Source organism: Pterocles gutturalis, unplaced genomic scaffold, assembly GCF_000699245.1.
Source record: "Pterocles gutturalis isolate BGI_N339 unplaced genomic scaffold, ASM69924v1 scaffold7396, whole genome shotgun sequence".
NCBI classification, from domain to species: Eukaryota; Metazoa; Chordata; class Aves; order Pterocliformes; family Pteroclidae; genus Pterocles; species Pterocles gutturalis.
Genome location: NW_010097732.1, coordinates 96,872 through 120,758, shown reverse-complemented (window position 1 = coordinate 120,758; position 23,887 = coordinate 96,872). Strand labels below are relative to the sequence as shown.

Genomic DNA, 23,887 nt, shown 5'->3' with positions numbered 1-23,887 from the left:
AGGTTAGTTTTCATGGGGTATTTTTTGAAAATGCTGTCTTTAGTTTACTGCCTAAACCCATTTGTATACATAACAAGGCAAGGTAAATATAAAGAAGACTGCAAAATCCATTTGTTTTCAGTAGAGCTCTGCCTGAGGATTTGCATTTGATATATCACCTTTTTATGTTTGGTTGGGGGGAAGGTTACATGGTGGGGATTTAGAATACAAATTTTGTAATCAAAATTAGACATTCTTGATTGTTTAGTAATGTGATTTCTATTCATGGTGCCCAGCATTGAAAAATAATGCACAAGAGGAGAGAGCAATTGAAAGTTATTTGATTGCAGTCTTTAAAAACATGAAGTCTGTATTTAGCTGTAATCAGCTGCCCTTTGAAAACCTCTTTTCTGCTTAAAAACAGCCTTTGTACAGTCTGCATCTGCCATAATTGGTTTTCTAAAGTCTATAGTGTTGCTTCATTTGCCTTTCTTGAAGGGGGATGGAATAGTTTTTCATAGGCCAGAAATAGAGTCTGCATGTGTATTTCTCTGTTACAGTTTTTTTAATAAGTGTCTATTTGGAATTTCATTCTGCTGTTTTTCTCTCTTTTCAGCTTCTGGTTGGGATCATTCAAGCAGCTGAGCTGCCTGCATTAGATATGGGTGGTACGTCTGATCCCTATGTCAAAGTTTTCCTGCTGCCTGATAAGAAGAAGAAATATGAGACAAAAGTCCACAGAAAGACCCTTAACCCTGTTTTCAATGAGCAATTTACATTCAAGGTACTTTTTTGATAATTATTGAAACTCTTTATTTAACCACTGTGCATCTCATGCTTGGCTACAAAGTTAAATATCTTAGTTAATTGGTAACTGCAGCTGTGATATGTCATCTTAAGATGATAATGGTATAACATGGGGTCAGACCTCAGTAGGTGTAAAAGGCACAGTTCGATTTTAGACACTTCAGTTATCCTGATGTATAGCAATCTGATCTATATTTTATGGCTGAATAAAACTTACAAGAAAGTCAGAAAACAGTGACACTTTGACAAACGTCAGGTAAATTTCACTAGACGAACATTTTCTTTAAATATGTTTGTAGTCTGATTTATGAATTTCAGTATACCATTTCTTTTCCCCTCAAAACTAAATTAAAACTCAAGGAAGGTAAATGGATGAAGGACAATATGACAGATTAATCTTGCTAGACTTTGTAATAGAAATTATTTGCCATGCTACTTTACATATGAAAAGAAATAACCTCACAGGTTTAATAACATATGAATTAAATAGATGTAGCTAAGTGTTACGTCACAATATTTAAATCATTCCAATAGTATCTATCAATAGTGTTTTTCTAAAACTGTAGCTGTACCTAAACCCCAATTAAATACAATAAAGGCATACTATACAACATGTTTCACAGGGCTTCTCCTAATATAGATTCCTCTGCTGTTACTTTATGCCTTTTCCTCTATGCCCAATCTTATAAAGACAGCTACAGATTGAAAACAGGAACAGTGAAAGACTCAGGCTATGTAATAATTCAATGTGAAAGATATCCCTGGAGGCCAGAACTACTACTGCATATATAAGCTTATTTTTTCCCTTCAAGATGTTCATAAAAATAATCTTTTGTGGAGACTTATTTTTTTCTTGAGCTTTCCTAAGAGAGTATTTAAAAGAAAACAGAGTTATAAATTACAGATTCCCATGCAGCTTACAAAATAAAAGAACCAATAATGCTGTAAGTTGAAGGCACAAATTATAAGTCAGATCATCCACTCCTGTGCTATAATGTCCACTTGTTTGAAGTCACATCTTTAAGATGCTTCAGAGGAAAGTTTGCTTTCCACTTTCCAGAGTGTTTAGGTGCATCACAATAGGGTACTGATCATCCTCTGCATAATGTGGTCTGTACTCAAGAGAAAAACAACGGAGAATGCCAAGTACTACTGTTGTTCTGGGGACTACAGTGAAAAAGACAAGCGACCATTTAGCTAGTGTTGCAACTGTGATGAACAACTTCTGTGGGAACTATTGACAATATCTCATTTACTTGGGCAGAGTCTTACTTCTGTGACCCACTCCAGGTGGTGCACAGCCTCTCTTGGCATCCTTCCCATCTCTCTTTTTGTCCAAGCTGCCCACCAGGCAGCCCAGGCCCATTTTGTTACCTTCTCCTGACTTCCTCCCAAAGAGCTCACAAGAGCTGAGGACGTCCGTGGTTGTCCTGAACAAAAATGTAAGCTGAAGCTACTTCAGAGGTAATGAATGACGGAAGCACTAACACTAGATCTTCTTTAAAAAGGAAAGTATACTGAGGTCAAGTTAATGATTAAAAAAAGGGGAAATAATGATAAATGTAGGCTTTTCATGCATTCCAAATGACCGGGATCCATTAAGTGGTAAACTGATGGAGACAGAAACTTTAGAATGTTTCTCTTCTCCTGTTTTTGAGGCTGTGTAAAAATAAAAGTGAAATTATTTAGAATTTTGTCTTCCACATACATTTGCCTTCTTTAGCTTTTTAGGAGCTACAAATACTTTACAGAATCAAAATAGATTTTGCTATAGTATTTACAATACACAAGCTTGTACCCACTGAAACTGTTGTACTCAGAAACTATTGTACTCGAGTAAGCTGGAGCTGACTCTCAACTTGAAAAGCTTCTTTTAAACATTATATAACATGTTATAGAAAAGAATAACTACTCGTTATAAGTAGGTATTTTAAAAAGCAAGTGAAAGCCAGACAGTAACAAAAGACAACAGTGCTAGGGTTTAAACAGACCAGAACATACAACAGTTGACAAGGCCAATGACAATGCCACACTTTAATTTCTCTTTTTATGTAGACAATTAATAGAGAAATGTTTACTGAAGCCTGTGGAAACGATTTATACTTGCAGAATATACTCAGATTGGCCAAGCGTTCAGTGTAAATCCAAACAATTCCTAAATCAGACCTCTCCAGAAAGCCACTCAAGTGTAGCTGACCTGAACTGCACATCTTCATCTAAATATTAAAAATGTGACTCATAAGCATACTAACTGGCAGCATCTGTCCGAAATGCATCAGAACAGCTGGAGAATTAGTCAGAACTTGGCCTTCTGCCGCTACCATTTCTAACGGTACACTGTGACTTGGAAAGCACCTTAGAGTCTACGGTGTGAAAGGTATGATGAAAAATATGCCCTGGTAAGTAATAGGTAGCAGTACTGTAAGAGAACTATTTAGTGTCTAATTACTTTGTGTCAGTTACAGTAAGCCAACACTATTTTTTTCATCAGTCTGGGAGCTACCTATTTCTGAGTGATGACAGTTGATTTATTGAGGAAAAGACACCATTGTGTGAAAAGTTCATGTGTCTTCAGTGCAAATAATTGGGCTTCCTGTTTCAGTTTCATCACCCACAAAATGATTTGAAGTAGAATGAGAAAAACCCGGGGAGTGATGAGTGACCTGCCACATTGTTCTATCGAGTGCCAGAGCCTGGTCTCAAAAAACACTGCATCGGGTGACTCTGAAACAAATACACCTCATAATTTTCGCTGCAGTTCAATTTACCTGAGATGACAGCTGATAAACCAAAGAAATAGATTTGCATTGTAGTGGACTGATCTTTATTGTCTCAGATACAGAGTTTGTCATTTTCTCTGCTTTGCAGGTGCCATACTCCGAGCTGGGTGGAAAAACTTTAGTGATGGCAGTTTATGACTTTGATCGTTTCTCCAAACATGATATAATTGGGGAATATAAGGTTGCGATGAACACAGTGGACTTCGGTCATGTCACTGAGGAGTGGAGGGACTTGCAAAGTGCAGAGAAGGAAGAGGTAAGAAAAACCAGACTACTTTTTTTTTTCCCCCAGGACACTTTTATCCTCAGCTAGAGAAACAGTCAAACTAGCAACATTTTTTTTTGCCGAGACAGCTCCCATCTGTTATCAGCATTTCTCAGACTTACTTCGCCTGATAAATTTTTGATAAGCATCTTTTCCAATACTGATTGAATGGTACATGCTCCTTCGCTAATCCTATTTTCAATCTTTTTGATACTTTATGAAACATATTAAGAAAGTTTTCAAGAGTTTGACTTTTTATTGAATTGATGCCACTTGGGTACACAGAATTTGCATTTGAATTATAAGAGCAGTGTGCATTTAGGCTTCTTTGTGGCCCTAATAATTCTCAGTGTTTGCATCTCAAGGCATCTTATTGTGCATGAAGATAATGGTAGGTTTTCATTGAAATATCCTAGGGTTTTATTGAGCTGCTATGCAATAATATCCATTGATTAGAATTATGCATTTGACAAAGACCTTGGAATGGCATCTCACTCAAATATTAATCACCTTTTTTATTTTCCTCACTGTGCCAACTTCCTCTGGGTTCATTATTTAGTAGATACAGTGCTACATGTACACAAGACACTTTTTGGAAATATTTCATAATTAAATTATGGATCCTGTGAGGTTGTTCATACTGGCACATCCACCTTTTTGCTTATTATAAGACCATTTTATACTCTTTTTGTATGTTAGTTTTCCTTTTGATTGCCAGATGATATCTGCCCACTCATAACAGTCAGAGTGCACAGCGTGCTTCGGTTCTCTGGTGGGAGAAGAAGGAGTCTGAGTCTGAGTTCCTCATTGTCTAATTTAGCTAATAAGCTGCTTTGGATTCAGACTTTAGTTTCTGTAATTAAAAGGACAATCCCTGGATGAAATGTTTCCTTAATACAAGTGGCAAAAACTTGAATATTAGATTTAGACTACAAGTTGTGAAAAATTCAGCAGATGCTGAGCCACGCAGCCTTCTCAGGTTTTCAGAAATGGTAGATTTCAGTCTTGTCTTTTTGAGTGTTTGCTTTTAAAAACTGTATTTTCAAATGTCTTTCTTCTACTGCTTATTGATTTGAAAGCCACTGCTCCATTGAGACTATTCTGCATGGCATTGTTTCATAGTGACATTTGCGGGGCTCTCCTATTGCCTGTGACATTGGTACCCATGCTATATGGGGCATTTTTCTTCCACTCTTAGAGCTAAAGATGGAAACAAAAAAAAAGATAAAAAGAAAGTGTGCAGTTCAAGGCCCCGGTTCCTTTAAAGCCTCAGCATACCAGAAAACTAGAAATGTGAAATCAGTGTATTAATCCTTCCAAAGTTTATTAAGTATCAAACTGGACTTTTGTTTTAGTATTGTGTGCGATACCAAAGTGCTGCGTGTTTTTCTGTTGCAAAACACATAAAAGAAGCCAAATACTACACAAAGAGGAACTGAACCTTCACCTTTTTTTAGAACATAAACAGTGATATCCCCATATGCAGGTGGCAGGTAACATGGCATAGATTAGTGTGGGGTTTCGTCTGTTTTATGGCACAGAACATTGCCTCTTGAGTTTTCTAGCTCACGTCCACACTGAGACCTGATTTACTCCCTTGGTTGCTTCATAAAGTTCATATCCTGCTAATACAATATTATGTTAAAGTTGCTTGAAATACAGTGTGAGTTACTTCCAAAAATGCATTATGACTTGGAAATAACTTCTTATTAAAATAAAAGTAGGTAATTAAAAGAAATAATTCTTAAAGTATTTAGATATTAGAAGATTATTACAAGAACTTATAATAGCTTGCAGTAGGGATGGAACCTAGATTGTACCTTAGTTGTGCTTTCAGAGCCCAAATGAACTGACAGGTGTGTATTTTTACATGTGTTTGTCATTTGTCTATGCAAATATATTTGCATGAGAGTCACGTTAACTAGAAGAAACTAGCTTTTCTTAGTTCCTGTTTGAAACTCTGCCCTCACCTTTCTTCAGATTTCAGGTACTATATATATAGAAAAAACTGTAATTTTTTAAAAGTTTTTTTAATAGGGCCTTTTTGAAGCTACTACTGATATGTGGGTTTTTTGTTTAGAAGAACCTAGGCAATATCATCTTATGAAAACATTTGCACCAAGTCCCTAAATATTTTTTTCTTAATACAGGGGGTCTCCTGTTCCATTTTTGCATCTCTATACTCATAAGCATGCAAAGTATCCAATAAATATGGAAAAATATGATAACTTTGGTTAGTCAGAGAGTTTGTTAGTGTTAGTTTTCTCTATATTATTTGCAGTTTTCCTATAACAGCTCCTGAGCTTACTATACAAATAAAAACTGACCCCACAGAAACCAGTTACTCAAGATGTAGGTCAGTCAAGTGTATTTAATCCAAAAGCTCTTCAGTTATTTTTCTCTGTTATGCAACCTCTACATCTGTCATATATGTGTTGAGCCTGATTCAAAGAATTGCTTAGCCCAGTTTGGAAAAATCTCTACCAAGAACCAAGTGAGTTTCATCTGTCAATGGTTTGGGAGCTGTGTTTCCCTGGAAATGTCATTCATGTTTCCATATTTGACTGCTGACAAGTACCTCACAATCTTCGTTATCCCAGCCTCTGCTTGGCAGCAAAGATGCCATAAAATTCTAGCAGATTTTAGGAGATAATAATTTTGGGGACAAAGAGGGATGGGAGAGGTCCTGTTACCATAAACCTGTTATCAGCTGACACAGCAGACATTGCAGAATTCACAGCAGATACAGCTGTGACCAAGCAGTACCCCAGCTTCAGAATTAGCAAATACAGTACTGCGCATACAAAGGCTAACATGATTTACCTATGCCAGACATGTAGCAACAGACACATGCTTGTCTTCTGGTAGCAATCATAACCATGATACGGCGGTCTGGCTTACTAATTGTAAGAAAACATGATAAAGAACAAGTTAAAACGTAAACAACTGTATTTAATAAAAAATGTATGATGAATGTAATTCTGTTACTACCAAAAAATCTCCTTTTTTGCCCTTACAGCACTTAGTTAGGTTTGTCAGTTCTTAACAACCTAGTGCTAACTAGAATTCAAAATATGTTTGCAATTAAGTATCAGATGGCAAACTATCCTTAATGTTTTACTTATGACCCCTAAACAAGATGTATATACCAAAGCACATCGGTGGCAATTGTTACCAGTCACTTTGAAAGAACCATCTAGGTGGCATCAGTCAAACCGAGTATAAAAATCTTATTTTCATTTCACTTCATGTCAAATTTAGTCACTGCACATCACAGGTTATACAATTTAATTAACACTGCAATCATAGAAGGCAAAATCATTTTACGAGCAGTTACTCTTCTTTTTGCTCATAAAGCTCTGCTGCACTTTCCGTTCTTCTTTCTAAATGGACTTGAAATTGATGGCAAAGGATGAAGGTTTAATGAAATATTTGAAGCTCTACCTCTCACAGCCCAGCCATTTGAATGGCATCTCTCTGACATTGCATTCTCTTCTGGGAACAGTCTTATTAATATATTTATGTTGGTGGAGCACTTTGAAGGCACAAGGCTTTATGTAAGCTTTTGTTACGACTGTGAGAGGGCTTTGGGAATGTACAAGTCTGTACAATGACTGCTAAATATTGGGGAGGCCGCTACTAATGAGCTGCATTCCTTGAATCCTTTTTACCTGGCTGCTTTTAGCTCTGCTGTCCTTGTGAATCTGTGGAGGTGATTTATCTAGTAGTCCTTCAGTCTCATATGACTGAGAGCATGGGAGGGAAGAGTGGTAGATACTGAAAGATTATTCACTTTTACCAAGTCTGACATATAATGGTTTGGGCACCAAGCGCTAAAAAACAGATGATAGGAGCTTGCTCTTCTGTGTCATCTACCAGATGTCACTGCCATTAACTTTATCTGAGTACACAGTGGATCCAATATCTGTTATCACTCCGGTACAGAAGGCCAGACAGACCTCTTATTTGCTCACAGCAGTGTGAATCATACTGAGAGTCATCTTCTGAATACTTCAACTGATTTCCCTCCAGACATTTTGTTATATTGGCACTTAAATTGCAAACCTGTTGTAGCAAACATTCCAAGAGATTTCAGGGAATATAAGGAAGAGCAAAAACAATTTTTTCACTTGAAAGCAGTGGAGAAGCAGAGGCTTATTCCATGAGGAGAAGGATCTTCGACGTACCAACATCCACCACCAAGAGCCCTGCAGACCTCTTACAACTGCCATCACATAAGACTATGCATCAGGCATCCACCATGGATAGGTTACAGGATGGATGCATGCTCATTATCACAGTGGGTCCTGATGGGTATATTTTGTACACAGCTTCTGAGTTGGAAGACTGCCGGAAAACACCAGAAAGATGCACAACAGCTTCTCTCCTACATGATGCATAATCCCAAGCAGGAGAGATGCTACAGTACTGCCTTGCAAAGGGGTGAGATGCAAGCGGCCTGGGGAGTGGAAGACCAATTCTGTGAAGCTTGGCATGTAGTATTCATGAGGATTGTTCTTTCCTTCCTCTTCAAAAAATAAAAGTTGAAGGAAGGAGATGGAAAAGTGGGCCTAAAATGGGTATGTTTAATTCCTCCGTATGCTTTATAGAAGTTGGAGACTGACAGTTAGTAAGGAATCTAGCTTATTGAATCTTCAGCACTGAAACTTGCAGAAGGAAGAGGAAAGGACATTTTTACAAATGTCACTGTCAAATCACAGCAGCAAATCACTGTCATTTTCTGTTATATCAGAGATGGACAGATGATCTAATAGGCCTTTCCCTTCTCTAATAATAACACTTAGTTCTTGTACAGCTTTGCAGATAGCACAGTGCTTTGCAAAAGAGAGTATCATTATCCCTGTGGAGATGCTGTCAGAGTGTCAGACAAATTTTAAAATGTGCGATCGCCTTTATTTAGCTGCATATTATATTGGATCACAATGTTTTCTGTACGGTGTTCAAGCTTTCTCAAGTTCACTTCTTCTTACACCCAATTAAAACTTTAAAATGTTAAATCTAAGGGGGTTTTAATTTTCATGTTTTGTGGCAGAGTTGCATACAGTAAATGCACAATGTTGAACACATGTTGTAAGTGCAGCATCTGCCTGCAAAGGAACTGAATTTGATCGTGTGACAGGGAACAAAACAGCAGTTCTTCAGTTTAAGAGTAAACAAGCCCAATTTTAAATTCTTCAGAAGTTAATTAGTTGTTTTTCATCTTGAAATTGGAGATGTTGAAATGTTGTGATTCTAAAGATAAAACTGTATGACTCAGGTAGAGAAATTACGATACTGTTTCAAGCCATTAGAATTATGCATTTCTTTTCTCACCTTTCATACTCAAACTACTGACAATCCCACTATATACCTTTGTTGAGTATTCTGTTTCTTAACTCCCTCTCTGGAAGAGACACCTACCTTAGGAGGTCAGAGGCATTCTTGTATTATAACAAAAAGAATGTAATTGGCTTACTTGAAATCAAAAGGGAACTTGTCTTGATTCATGTCAGACTCTCTGGCTTTACAGATATTAAATTCAAATACAGAGGACAGTAGACAAGAAAGAGAAGTTCAATGATAGTGCTAAATTCAGGCTCTGCTGGGGCCCCTCTGTTTCTGGACAGTATTCATTCTGAGATCAGAAAAACTTGTATTGGTTATTTGTCAAAAACATACTAATTACCATCTGACTTTCAAGTGTGGAAGGGCATCTTGAGGTTAAACTGTGCTGACAAAGTAGATCCTACACTTGATACTAGATCTAATGATCCATACACAAAATAATAATAATTATATTAATTTTGATTCAAGGTACATTCCTAAAGACCTTGTAGAATGTTACAAGGCTGAAGGAAGGAATAGTGGACTACTCCCCATCTCTGCCTCCTAATGCTATTGTGTGGGCTATTGTTCCTCAAGTATAGGAAATTTTAAAATGCTTAATATAGGAGAGAAGCCAGACCAGCCAAGGAGTTCAAAAGCACTGGACAGGAATGTTAAACATACAGTGGCATTTGGAAAGCAATGTTCTGAATGGTGTTTTTATAGGCTTTTGAGAAAGATTCTGAGAGGGATCAAAATCATCTTAGAGTTCTTAAGAAGGCTTAAGCAGAATTCATATCACTTAGATGCTGGAAGTAGTCTCCATATACCTGCAAGTGATTCATTCAGATAGCTGGTGGATCAGTCATTTGCATGGGCTGAAGTATATTCCAAGTGGAATGTGCTAAAACTGTACTACAAAGAGATGTTTTGGACGGAAGCTGCAGAAGGAATTCTGGGAAATTCAGCCATAATCACTGAGTACTCTCAGTTATAAAGCTGTGTAGTCTGGGAGGGATTGCAAAAGCTTCTGCAGTATCAGCTCATTGGTGTGAAAGGGCCACAGAACATGATATATATGAAATTTTCCTACATTGTTCTCCACCAGGACTTTTATGTACTTATTTTTCTGACTACCAGCATCAGTGAATGCATTATCCAGAGGCAGAAATTGCATTTCTCTCTGGGATTCTAGGCAGAAGCTTTGCAGTAGTGCAGGGTAATACTGTTATTTCCCTTTTTCCTCTCCCTTTGCAAACCCACAGTGACAAAAATCGTTATCTGATTGCTGTTACAAACCAGGACCAGGAGCTAAGGGCTACAGCATCCTAAGATGGCTGTATCAAAATACTCCATCGTGTCATTAGAAGGACCTTCGTAACAGAGACCAGCATTTTAACAGTCACAAGGAGAGAGCAGCTCTCACAAAGACGACAGCTTTTCCTCTAGAAGGTTGAGGCACAGTATGCCCCTTTTGTCTCCTCACTTGTTGTGCCCACTCCATGTAGAACCAAAGCATCAGGGAAAGATGTATTTCTGAAAAGGTTAAAGACAAAGATTTAGGAACAGTGGTCAACGAAAGAAAGGAATTATCCATTTTCTTCATTTTTTTCCCTCTATCAGCTATTAAATACCTATTTAGACCATGTCAGGGATTACCATAGTAACCATTTAACCTCTTTTCAGAGCCTGTTGTGTTTCAGTTTAGTTCAACAATGAGCTTAACTGGCATTTGAAGCACTTTAAATTGTAACTGTGAGAGGAATTAGCACCAAATGCTGTTATTTTAGAGAAATCACAGTTAGAATCTAGAATATAACACTGTATTTTCAGTTTGGTGGTATTAGGCTTTTATTGGTTTTATGCTAATATTTTAAGAGGTAGAGTACATGAATTTAGCATGTATTACGAAGTCTTATTCCTAGGCTAAATGGATGACAGACAGCAGTAACTTATTCCTAGAGTTACCTGTTCAATTGTATCATAAAACTCAGCCTTCCACCAAAGGCCAAAGAAATTCCTCACATTGGCTGATGTGCTGTTGGTGTGATACAGGTGATGCAGCTGGGTGGTTTCAGTGCAATCAATGCTGTACTTCTCTCCTTTTTCTTATCTGTGGTCTTCTGCAGCTTGCTCTGTGAGCCTTTTGCTCTTAGTCGTGTCTGATTCAGTCTGGCAGGATGCTGTTGTACAAAATAATAACTTGCGGGAAAAAAACCCTTTTCATAGAATATCTCTGTTTCTGCATTTTATGCATTCTTCTCTTGTAGGTTAATGGAGACCTGACATTTCCAGTTTTTGAGAACTTGCAGTCTGTAACATACACACAGTTCTTTTTGAAGGACTGGGTATAGGTAGTCTTTCACTTTCAATCACAAAGATCAAAGCAAATATTATTGTTCTTGGATGTTCATCGGTAACTCTAGATCATACATAAGATTTAAAGAGATTAACAAGAGAGATGTAAATGCTTTTTTTGTAGCTTATCTGGTTACAAACATTTATAATGTTGATGCTATGCAATTCAAATTTTTTTAACCTCTCTGTCATCTAAAATTCAAATAGTGAGGAATTTTACTCCAAGAATTATGCCACTGTCTAAAGATCAAACCATTTCTCCTTTCTTTCTCTCTCTCTCTCTCCAGACTTTCATAGAACTGGCTACACAAAGGAAAAAATAATAAAATGCTGACTGGTCTCTCGGTTTCTTAATCTTTTAGTTTGGGTTTTTTTTATTCAAACTTCCACCACCATTCTATACACCTGTGTGAGTCAGTTAATAATTAAATCACACTTTTTAGCCTCCACAGTCTAAAGTTGCTGTTGCTTTTTAGTATCTGTGTTGACCAGAGATGAAACTTTAAATCGCACCCCCTCCTCACTTAGCATATTCTGTGTGTGTGTCTGCGTATATGGTGTAGACCTGAGTATGGAACAGAAATACATCTTTCTTTTATGATGGAGTTCCTGTGATGGAAGTTTTTGTGCAGACTTTAGTAGTTTTGTGAGTGGCCTTTAATTGCATTAACTGGGAATTTTTGTTTCGGATGGCTGCCTGGCTGGCTCACTTGCTAGATGGGTAGAGTGGTACTGTACTTGCTCTGTCCTTTCCAGTGGCAGAGTTTGCAGAGTAGGATTTTTTTTCTGTAGAGGGCTTGAAGATGGTTACTGCCACAGAATTGCTACTCCTGCTGTCTGCTTAGAGCAGAACACAACTTACTTTGAGCTGCAATCATCAGTAAGCAGATGAAGTTCATTTCTGATCTCCTTTTTGAACCCAGATATTGTCTGTATGTGCTACTTTCTGGCCAAGCACTCGCTGAAGAGAAGTGCCTGTAATGAAATCCAGTGACATGGAGGCCAAGACATTTTCCTTGAGCATTATGTCAGCAACTACAATTATAGAAATACTGCCAAAGTTTGGAGTTTCCAAACTAGCAGTGAAAATGAGAGTTCAAAGTGGTATGTTATTGCTGCTTGATCAGCTGGATGCATTCACCTACAACAGAACAGAATTAGGAGTTATTGCTACTTCCACTGGCACTGATAATGGCAACTAAATTTGGGAACCCTTCTCTAGTGCCTTTTTCCACTTGTGTCTGACCTTGAGTTCAAAATCTCTTCCTAGACAGAGACCTTGTGATAACATTCTAACCCAAGTCATTCCCTAGGTGATTACCATTATGTGGGGTTTATAACTTGCTTTTCCTACCACCGCCATAGAACGTGGCATTGCAGCTTCTCAGTGGTATATGGATGGCAGCGGGCAGACAGTGCCTGAGCTTCCCACTAGATCCTTAACCACTTTTAGGTGCCACTTAAATTGCTTCTGGTAATCCTCAGTGCTACTGGGTTGTCTGGAGTCTGCTTATTTCACCTTTGTTTTTCCATATCTTCTTCAGTAACTGTGAAAATTAACAGGAGGATCTCTGATGATGAGTGGAGCTCAGGCTTCAAAACTTGCAGGAGCTTATTTTCATGTGAGTGCCCTGAGGTCTGCAGCTGACATCCCCTGTCTGTTAATGCCCAGCCCGGAATTAGATAGCAGCGGATTATGCCAAAAGTGTTTTTATTCATTTGGACTTTCACATTAATCAGTCAGGCTGAACATTAATTTTCTGTGATGTTTTAGAGCAGGCAAGTTTTCCAGGAGATGTGGGTCATTTGTATTAATTTTGATTACTCTATTTTTTTTTTGCTTGTACTTATTGTACAGAAGATAGGTACAACTATTACAGTTCTGTGACATAAACTAAGAGCTGCAGTTCTTCCACAGCACACCTCTGTAACCCATGATTTCTTTCTTGTCATAGTAGATTTTCATCCCTGCATTTTCTTTTTCTATCACTCTTAAATGTTAACTTGTATATGACAATATGTCAAAGCCCTCCAAAAAACCCCACCTAGAACTTCATGTGCCATTCAGATATGCATATGCTTCTGCATCCTCTTTTTTTTTACAATGAGGACCAATTTGTTTCATTGCAATTTGATATAGCAAATTATGATGTTTGTCTACATATAGAATCATACTTTTCTACATACCCTTTAAAACATTTAAAAGACATGATTATTTCTTCAGAATGCCTCCAAAAAACCCCACCTAGAACTTCATGTGCCATTCAGATATGCATATGCTTCTGCATCCTCTTTTTTTTTACAATGAGGACCAATTTGTTTCATTGCAATTTGATATAGCAAATTATGATGTTTGTCTACATATAGAATCATACTTTTCTACATACCCTTTAAAACATTTAAAAGACATGGTTATTTCTTCAGAATGTCTGTCTGTAATACTAAACAATTAGTTGATTTCTTACTGGAGAACTGTATGCTTTTAGTTTTATCCATCAGCCTAAAGGAAAAAGATACACCTTTAGTGTATTGAAAGTTGCAACTTTTATTATTAAGAACATAAAACCCAAAAAATTAATATTTTCTGATATATTATAATTGTAAATGAGAATAGATTTTTAATTAAACTCTACCGGATTTGCTGTAACAATCATATGCTCCAGAATGACTTGAGAATTTTGGCTTCCTCCTTGGACTTCAGCTGTAGGGTTCTAGAGTTGGCATAAACTCCTGTGAGCACAAGTCACATTATGTAAGAATTAAAGGCTCTGAAAGTTTCCTGTTTCTATATTCCCTATCATGAAAACTAGTTGTTAGTCAACCCTCAAGCACAATCCCTACATATAAAGCTGTGAATATCATGTGTGTAAACACTGGGACATGCTCCTTAGACTATGTAGCCCACCTGTTCATTGATTCTTTGGGTTTATTGCCAGAAGGCAGTATATGAGCTCTTACAACTCGCTGTGGATGACAAGTCTTTAAGTCTGATCTATTTTATTTGCATTGGGCCTAGACTAGCTAAGATTTATGAAAAAAAATCTCCCATTTAAAAAATCTTTCTTTTGTTTAGAAATACTACCATTTCCTATCAAATTTTGTATTTTTCTAAATGAGGTGAGGTTGTCTGTCATAAATCTGAAGGACTCCTAGATCTTCAAGGAACATTTTAAAGAGCTTCCTATAATCAAACTGTCTAGGAAACAGGTAGTATCCAGGAGATAGTAGTGTTCCCTCTGTGCTAACTTGGGAGGAAGGTAGCACAAGGGTTTAAACCCCCTGACAAACTTGAAAGTTAGACCTTGCTTGGTTTTGGATCAAGGAGCTAGAAACCCTCAGATTCTCAGCCCATGGCATTTTATGTTGGCTGTATGGCCATAGACTGCAAGTTCCAAAAGCTCAGATTTCCTCATGGCATCCTGACTTTCAGCGTTATCTGCATGTTTTAGCGGAAGTTCACCAAACCAAGTCTCCCATTACACATTTTAATATAATCTAATCAGAATTTTATGGAGATTCCACTGCAAAATTCTGCATGAGACTTTACTGACAGAAGTTACAAAGGAAATGCTGCTGACAGTAGATCAGCATTTGTTATAGGCAGCTTTGCACCTCCACTGGAAAAGTTTTAGCGGGTCTTCAAACCTGAAGAGGTTGCAAGTTACTGATTTTAAGACATCAGTAGATGGAGAAAATAACACATCCCTTATAGCTTTAGCAGTGACTCTCTCTGTCTGTTAAAAATGTGTACTTTATTTGTTACTTGGACGTTACTGAGTTCTACTCCAAGTCATTGATTCTTGTTATGCCTTTCTTCAGTAGATTCAAGACATTTAATGCATGATGCTTCCTCTTCTCTACAGTACTTATGTGCTGTAATCAAGTCATTTCCAGTCCTCTTTTCAAAAAGCTGCAGAAATTTGTCTTTTGTGTTTTTCATGATCAGGCTTTTTCTCCATTTTTCCAATAAGAGCTGTGACTTTTTACCTTCTCTGTAGTTTTCAGCATCTTAAAAAAAATATGTACACAAGAACTGTGTGCAGTATACTTTATATCCTTGCCAGACCGGCAAAGTCACCAGCTGCTTCTGCTCCCTTCTGCTATTGAGTGTTTTGTACAACATTACACTAGCGGTTCATGGTCTGTAGATTACGACCCTAAATTCTCAGCAGGAGGCACTGCCTTGTAACATATATTTCCTGATTCTAGTAGATACTTGGAAATAGTCTTGAGTTCTTTGTCTTAGGATGCAGAATTTTTGCTTTTGGCTGTATGAAAATGTACTCTGTGTGACTGGTTACAGGAAAGTGATTTAGCACTTTCTCTCTGACCAACCTGTTGCGTTACTGTTTACCATTATGTTAATTCTTGTATCACCTGCTTACTTTAGCATTAATGTCTTCCACATCTATAAAAAAACAGAAGTAGACCTTGAAAAGAACACAAAAATTTTTTGCATGTTTCCTTCATCAACCAAATTTACAATTTTATCAAAGAGTGAATCTGGTTTTAGTTGAAAAGACCTATTTTCCATAAAACCATATGACTTCACATTCATAATATTTCTTATCCTTTAAACCATCATTAATGCAAACTTGTATGAGTTCTTCCTTTGTTTCATCTGGGTTTGATAAAGGCAAATAGCTGATATATACCACCTTCATCCCATTTGTCCTTTTTTTGAGCAAGATGGGCATAACATTAGCACTATTCCAGTCTTCTTGAATTTCCCTTGTGGTCTAAGACTTATTACAAGTGAATATCATTGAGCTAGAGATCTCATGATAAGTGCAGTCTTCTTTCCTAGATTTTTATAGATTACTATGGTGACCTCTTTCTTTTTACTGAAGAGATTAATGAAATTAAATGTGTGGTACTGATTGCTATGATGACCTTTGATGAGCTGTCTGGTCTTCCTAAAGAATGTGTTAAGAGAGTTTTTAAAAATGAAATAGCCAGGGGAAGTGGAGTAATAAAAGAGGTTTTTGCCAGTATGTGTTCATCCAAAAACTTGAATATCTTTCAGTAGTTTAAAAAAAATATATTTTTAATGCTTTGTTTAAGGAGTGGATATGAGCCTGGTAAGTCAATAGATTTGAATACATAGCACTAGTTGGAAGGAAGTCATTCTTGAACTGAGCACAAATATTTAATGAGCTGAACTTAAAACTTATAATGCAAGGCATTGCAGAAGGAGGCGTGTATTAGTTTCTTCATTTCAACTGGAACTAAAGACAAAAAAATTGAATTGAGAGAGTACTTTACATATTTATGAATTTTATGAAACTAAGAAACACTAGAACAAATGTGGCTCTGAGCTTTTCTGAGGGTTTTCAGCTTGCCTCTTTTCCAGCTGCATATCTTTTACCCCATCTCATATTTTTAGGCAGTTTGGATGCTCTGGAAAAATCTCCAGTAGAAAAATTGTTAAAATAGGACAAGGGAAGTAAACTTTCCAAAGAGCAGTGATATAGAAAGGGATTTCAAATCCTGACTGTGCCTGTAGCAGAGAAGCAGTGGATGGAAATAAAAGATGACATTGACTTGGGTGAAATTATACATGAAGGAAAGTCTTCTTCATCTTGATAAATTAGAGGTAGAGAACTGTCTCATCATAAGACTTCACCTGTCGGCTGTTAAGTTACATCAGCTGTCTGTGATTTTCCCCTTAGCAAATCCAGTTCCTTTTCAGCTCACTGTGCAGTCCTTTCCAGGTCACCGTGCTGGCTGCAGTGCAGTGAGGATCCTGACCTGCCTGTATGCCCGAGTTTTCTTCTTGTGAAGGCACAAGCTGGTTTTGGCACAGAACTCTGTTGCATACTGCACCAGAAGCTGGGGAGCACGGTAAGAAGGCTCCTGTCAATTTAAGGGAAAGCAATGCCTTAAAGAGGATGGGTACTCAGATTCTTGCCTTGTTCAGGGAAACCTTTGAGCATGTGCCGGTTCCTCACATTCTGTTTGGCCTCCTGCTAGCTAGCTAGCAAGCTTCTAGTTTTAAAATGACAGCATTGTGTACTGCCCCTTGCCTAATTGCCAGTTTAGCAGATTTTGGAGCTGGAAGGGAGCTGGAGGTAGCGCTGGGGGATATTATAGAGGGACATGAAAGCTGGACTGGTGTTAGAGCAAGCAAGAGATGAGAGAAAGAAGGACACGTATCCACAGGAGCTCAGTGAAGCAGGCTCTGTTAGTGTCGCTGCAAAAGGAACCATTTATTTGTTATGTAGCTGGGACTGGTACAAGGTGCAACGTCTTTTTGTCAGGGTAGTTTGTTACAAAGGAAGGGGAAGAAGATAGCCAGCTATAAAGGTAATCCACAAATTCCACTGAATTTCTCTTAGTGGTTCTTGCAGAACAAATAGAAATACACTGTATGTCTTTAGTAATGGAGACACTGAATTCACCTGATAGTCTTTCCCTGGGGCTGTTGAATTTCAGCAGAACTTACCAGTAGCCAGAGAGGATTACTCAGTCCATCGTGCCAATCATTGCCACCTACTGGTTTGTTTGATCTGTTTATTCTGTCTTTCACTAATCCATAATGTATGGTCATTGCAGCAAGGACTGTGTTCGTGCAGGGTTTTTAACACACTATGACATCCAGCGGTACAAGTAAGAAGTCAGTAACTGATTTCATCTGATTTGATCCTTAATTACACTTCTCTGCTGTCTACTGATCCTTTTTCAGATGTATGTTGTAATTTCACTCCATAATCTAAAGTTTTAGAGTCAATTGCTTTTGGAAACTAAGACACCCTTGGTAGTAGAAACTGCATTAACTAAGCATTAAGGCGCCCATACTTACTACAAGAGATGTTTTCAAATCAAGCAAGAGTACTGTGCTGTGGCTTCCTGTACCCTATCAGAAGAGGACAAAGATTTTCTGTAAAGTGACAGTGATGCACACATAATATTCTAATAATTATGGAAAATGATCATGATTTGACTTCTCACAGTGTCTGATAAGCCAAAAAAATATTTTCAAATGTATTACATTTCTTTTCAATGTTGTACTTAAACTATTCACTAGAAGACTAGCCTTGTGACATGCTATAGTTAATAAGTTTTCCATGCTGTCAAAAGTAATAATATTAATGTGCCATTCCATTAAATTAATTTTGGTTTGTGCACTGGCCTGCATAAACGTGAGTGACATTTAGAAATACGATCAAGCAGGAGCTGAGGAGAAGCCAAGTGGCAAAACAGAGTGAGATTCAATCATTAAAGCAGAGCAGCCAGCTGCAAGCATTTGAGGGTAGGCAAAGAGTTACAGAAAACCAGGCTATGCTGTTCATGCGTACACATTTCTTTTAATTCATTCCTCCCTTTCTCGTTTACTTAAGAGATTCATTTCCTTCTTGTTTAATTAAGAACTCGGTATGTTTGGTAGCATGGTCTCTTGCTTGGAAGTCAAAGAGTGCATTTCTGCTAATCTTTGATTTCAAGTGCCTTCAGCCACAGTGTTTCTCATTTTGCAAGAGGCAGCTGATTGTAATGCTTTTAAACTGATGACCGTGAAGTGTCATTTTCTACTAATAGTAACAACAGTGTTTTCTCTTTCCATTTCCTCTGCTTTTTACAAAGCAGTAATAGAAGTGCTTTCTCTAAACAGTTAAAAAAGTCATGAAGAGGACTAAAAGGAGGAAGCTGACAAAACATGACGTTAATTTTTAATAACATTGGGTGTTTCAAATCATTGCCCAACATGCTTTCAAGTCTGATTTACTATTGAGTTGGAGAATATTACATAATTAGGGCAGTTAAAAGAAATCAAATCTACCACTTTTCTTATTGCAGTAAGAAGACAGAGATTTGTGAAGAATCTCTATGTTGAGTAGTGCTGTTCAGAGGGGGGGAAAAAAAGTAGATTTTATTTCCACAGAAACATCCTGCCAGGTCTATTCCCTTTAAGCAAAGGTAAAAAGTAGTGTTGGCACACAGAAGTTGTATTACAAAGGAGTCAGAGAGTAGGACTGTAGTAGCAAAATTGGTCAAAAGGAATATTCAATTAAACCATTTCTTTTAGCTCTTCCTCACTCCTACTTTATACCATGACTATATCCCTACACATTCCACCTCCTGACACCTTTAATAAATTCACTTCATTTTGTTCCCTGTCTACCCTAAAACTTCTCCCTTTTAAAACTTGCCTCATGGACCTTTGCTGCTATTTCTGTTGTCTGTTCACCTAGCATCAGTCTCTTTTCCATCTCTTCTTTAGCCTGTTGTCACTACTAATCCCTTTTTTACAGCATCCAAAATGAGCCCTCTGGATCTTTGCCTCAAGAACCCTCTGTTTCTTCCAAGATCTCCTGCTGTAACCTATTTCACATTGCTTTGCTTAATTTCCTTGTTTTCACATTTAAAGAGGGTATAACCTATGAAGACACTTCTGAAATAATGTTAGTAAAAGTAAACAGGAGAGACTTCAGATCACAGGCACTCCATGCTTCCATTCCTGCAGATAAAGACTGATCCTTGAATAAGGAAACATGCATCAGGGCATTGTCTGTTCATATTTTGTTGCTTCGAAGTATTTTCTTCAAACGTGCACTAGGTACAGTCATGAAGGAGGTTCTTCCTTCTCTCGAGGCATTTAGCACCAATTTACCGATAGCTGTATAAAAGTGTGGCTGCTCCATTCACAGGCATGAAATTCCTTTAGACAGCAAAGGAATTACTCTGCTTGTCAGATTAATGGTTTAGTTGTTAAAGGCCTTAAGTTTATATTGACTGGGTTTATAGGTAACATTTTGCAAGTCTGAAATAGCTACTTCTGTAATCAGCCTTTTGATTGAGAGGGCTGGGGAGAACTCTGCCTCTCCTATTTGCTCTCAGCCTTTTATCCCAAAAGTAGTTCGTAGAGTTTGGGGTACAGTGGCACTTGGTGTGCATACGTATTCTTGTGATAGCCTCCAAAAGTGCTATAATAATGGGCTGAGACATTAGCTCCAGGTTTTTTTCTCTTTCCGGTTGTCCTTTATCTTACCCTGCTGCACCATCTATTTCTAGCCTATTTATGCAAACTGAGTTTTAAGAGTTTCTTGCTCGCTTCCCACTCCTTTGCCTAATTGTTGCAGAATTGTCTGAATATTGTGGTGTCATCTGGTCCCTGATTTGCAAGCGAAAAGAATATTATCTTTCTTTCCTGATTGTACCTATTGCAGGTTTGACATTTCCCACTTTGTTCTTTAACCATGTATTTATAAAAAAATCTGTGCCTTTGAAACTGGTAATGTTAAGGAGAGCTGCTGTGGCAATACAATTTCAGGTTTAAAGAAAAAGGGGGAGCCCAACAGACCAGTATTTCCTTTTCCCAGTATGATCCCTACTCGTCCCAGGGAGTGTGGAGCAGAAATATTATCCCAGCTATGTGTATGAGCTGCTAATTCTGCCCACTTGCTGTAGTGGCTTAATTGAAGTTGTGGCCAGTCCATGTCATCCATTTCTGCATCTGTGTGATTCTGTTACTAGCATTATTATGACACCTTTGAGGCTTAGTGTATTACATGCCAAGAAAAGGAATTCGTTGAATTTGAGATCCATGTGTAGACAGAATATGATGGCCTCAAAACTGTCTGAAGCCTGTGGATGTGGGAATTAGGATTAGAGATTCTGTCATCACACTTTACCCAGGTTTCCTGAATCTGAAAGACACTAATTTAGCTTTAAACCCACCTTTGTGCTGTTATTGTTTTCAACACAGTTTTAAAACATTTCAGTTGGTGCGAAAACTACATAGTGAACTTTATGAGCTTCTATTGAAAATTTGATGTACGGAAGATTGGGTCTTCACCCACAAACTACATCCTGTTGTGTTTCTCTCTAGCTTATGCAAATATCCACAATCAAAACCAGGTACTGAACTTGGAAACCCACTTCACTGTGTTTACATCCTTCCTCTACTATTTTGGAGTCTTAGATGCAATTAGGTAAAAGCATATGGTGCTGTGGCTCATTATTTGGTATTGTTTTACCAAGAGAGCTGCAAGCATCAACTTTCTCATAATATCTTCTGCAAAAATGTGGAGAATGTTCATATTAAGATAGATGGCGCTGTTAGAGATTCTACAGTGTGATGAGAGTCATCTGCATTTTTCTCTGTAGCTCATTAGGAGAGTGCACTGTCAAGGCAAAAATGATTACTGACAAATACAAGAAGAAACATGAGACAGGCAGGAGCCACTTAGAGTCATTTCTAGAAAGTCCTGGTTCTCAACAGGACTTCAAATAACCTTTTCTAAGCTGAAGAAATGTTAGCAGCGCTGTCTATGTCATTTACGTTCTGCTCCATTGCATCCTCTTTAAATGTAATGAAGTTATGAAGTTACTTAGATGGAGAGAGTCTTTTGATTGGTGTTTAGGCATTATACATGAGTAGGTTAATGTCTGTGAACCTCCCAGCTGGAAGTTTCTAACACTAACTTACAGTTTCCATCAGAGATCAAAGTAATTTGCTAATATAAATTATTTATACATGGGGCTGAAAGAAATTCATAACAACAATAAGGCACCTCCATGAGATAATCACCATACCAGAAGCACTCATCTGTACCTCATAGCCCTGCAGGGGTTTGTAATTATCTCCTGCAAACCACACCTCTAGTGATTGCTTTTTGTTGCTTCATTGCAGTGCTGTCACTTGCGGTATTTTGCCTGACAAATATTTTTAAAATTAAAGAAAAAACAAAACAAAACCAGCTTAGGAATAGAAAACTTGTGGCAGTCATGCAAAGGGAAAATGTTGGAAGTACAAGAAATTGAAGAAATGCAGTTAGTACAGATTTTAATAATAACAAAAAAGTATTAAATGTGTTTCTGTAGGCATTTAAAGAGGTATCATTTTTCTTCAAGTTATTCACTGGCATGAGCCCATCATCTGCTGTCATTTCCCATGGCTTGCTGGTGATCTATGGAAAAGTGGCTGTTTACATGATGCTGGATTCTTCTCCGTGCTTCCTGCAGCTAAAATTACATTAAAAGAGCCTAAAAATGCATTAAATGCTCTCATAAAATTACTCTTCTGTGTAGACAATTGCGGTATTTGCACAGAAGCATAACATGATTACAGATGGGGAAAAGCTGGTGAGAGGTGATGGTCTCCGTGGCAATAGCTGTTTGTAAAGTACCTCCTCCTGCCTCTGCTGGAGCACTCAGATCAGAAACAACAATCCTAACACCATTTTATGCTTCCTAAACACATCCTAGTCTCAACACAAGTACAAAAAAAAAAAAAAAAAAACAAAACCAAAGCAAAAAACAACCCCCCCCAAAAAAAACTCACCAACCAAACAAAAAGAAACCTACAAAACAAAACCAACCAAACCCCAATCAAAGGAGCAATTAGAAGCATGGCATTGATTTAAAAGTACCTTACAAAACGGATGTTTAGATAGCCTGTCAATGAGGCACATTTCTGAGGAATACAAGGGGATACAAGTTCCCATGCTGCTACAACCAAAGCTCTGCCTAGTGAGGTGAGGGCAGAGCCCTTGAATGTCGCATGATACATGAGTACAAAGGTCTCTGAGACGAAGGACTAGAACGACCTTTTCAATATACCTTGTTTCAGTCTTATTCAGAGCCCCATGAATCAACCAGGCTAATTTAAACCAAGTCTACCATGTAATAGAACAGCATCCGTGGAGCAGCTGGGTGATCTGTGATCACAACAATACAAATCAATAAGCAATTGATTTCTTCCATTCTGAACAACCTGCAAGTGATAGATCAACTTCACCATTGACCTAGCCAATATGGATTTCCAAAACCGAATGTAAGGGAACAGAAGTGTGTTTTGCTGTCACTGTGCCATTGCAGGCTTGCCTAGGGCCGAGCATGAGCTATGCAGATTGCATGGCTGAAATCCACGTTTCCATGATCTGAATATATGCTGGGATTTATAACAGTATATGCAGACAGGGAGGAATAGTAAGTCCTTCTGCAGCAGCGCAGTCCATGCTGTGAAAGACATCTTAGGTTATTCCAGATATGAATTAGAAATGTAAATTTTCTAATATTCAGGTCTGTTCTTTTGAGCAAGGTTATAACATCGTTATAGCCCTCCTGGGTCAGATAGAGGTCTCTAAAATACTGCTCCCCAACCACCCCCTTTGCAGCCTGAAGAGTCCTAATCTACTTAGCTGTTCCTTCTGTCCATGCTGTGAAAGACATCTTAGGTTATTCCAGATATGAATTAGAAATGTAAATTTTCTAATATTCAGGTCTGTTCTTTTGAGCAAGGTTATAACATCGTTATAGCCCTCCTGGGTCAGATAGAGGTCTCTAAAATACTGCTCCCCAACCACCCCCTTTGCAGCCTGAAGAGTCCTAATCTACTTAGCTGTTCCTTCTCCAGAAGCTGTGTCATATCTTT

General features: G+C 37.9%; 1 protein-coding gene across 1 annotated transcript in view; it reads left to right on the top strand.

Annotated features, from left to right (window-relative positions):
• Positions 1-595: 595 nt before the first annotated feature.
• Positions 596-23,887, top strand: part of SYT1 (synaptotagmin I) — a gene marked incomplete at its 5' end in the record, with an annotated part of 80,029 nt that continues 56,737 nt past the window's right edge. Inside the window, 2 exons of the mRNA XM_010085730.1 lie at positions 596-763; positions 3,655-3,822. Of these exons, the coding sequence (XP_010084032.1) occupies positions 596-763; positions 3,655-3,822 (336 nt within the window). The remainder of the gene's footprint in view (positions 764-3,654; positions 3,823-23,887) is intronic.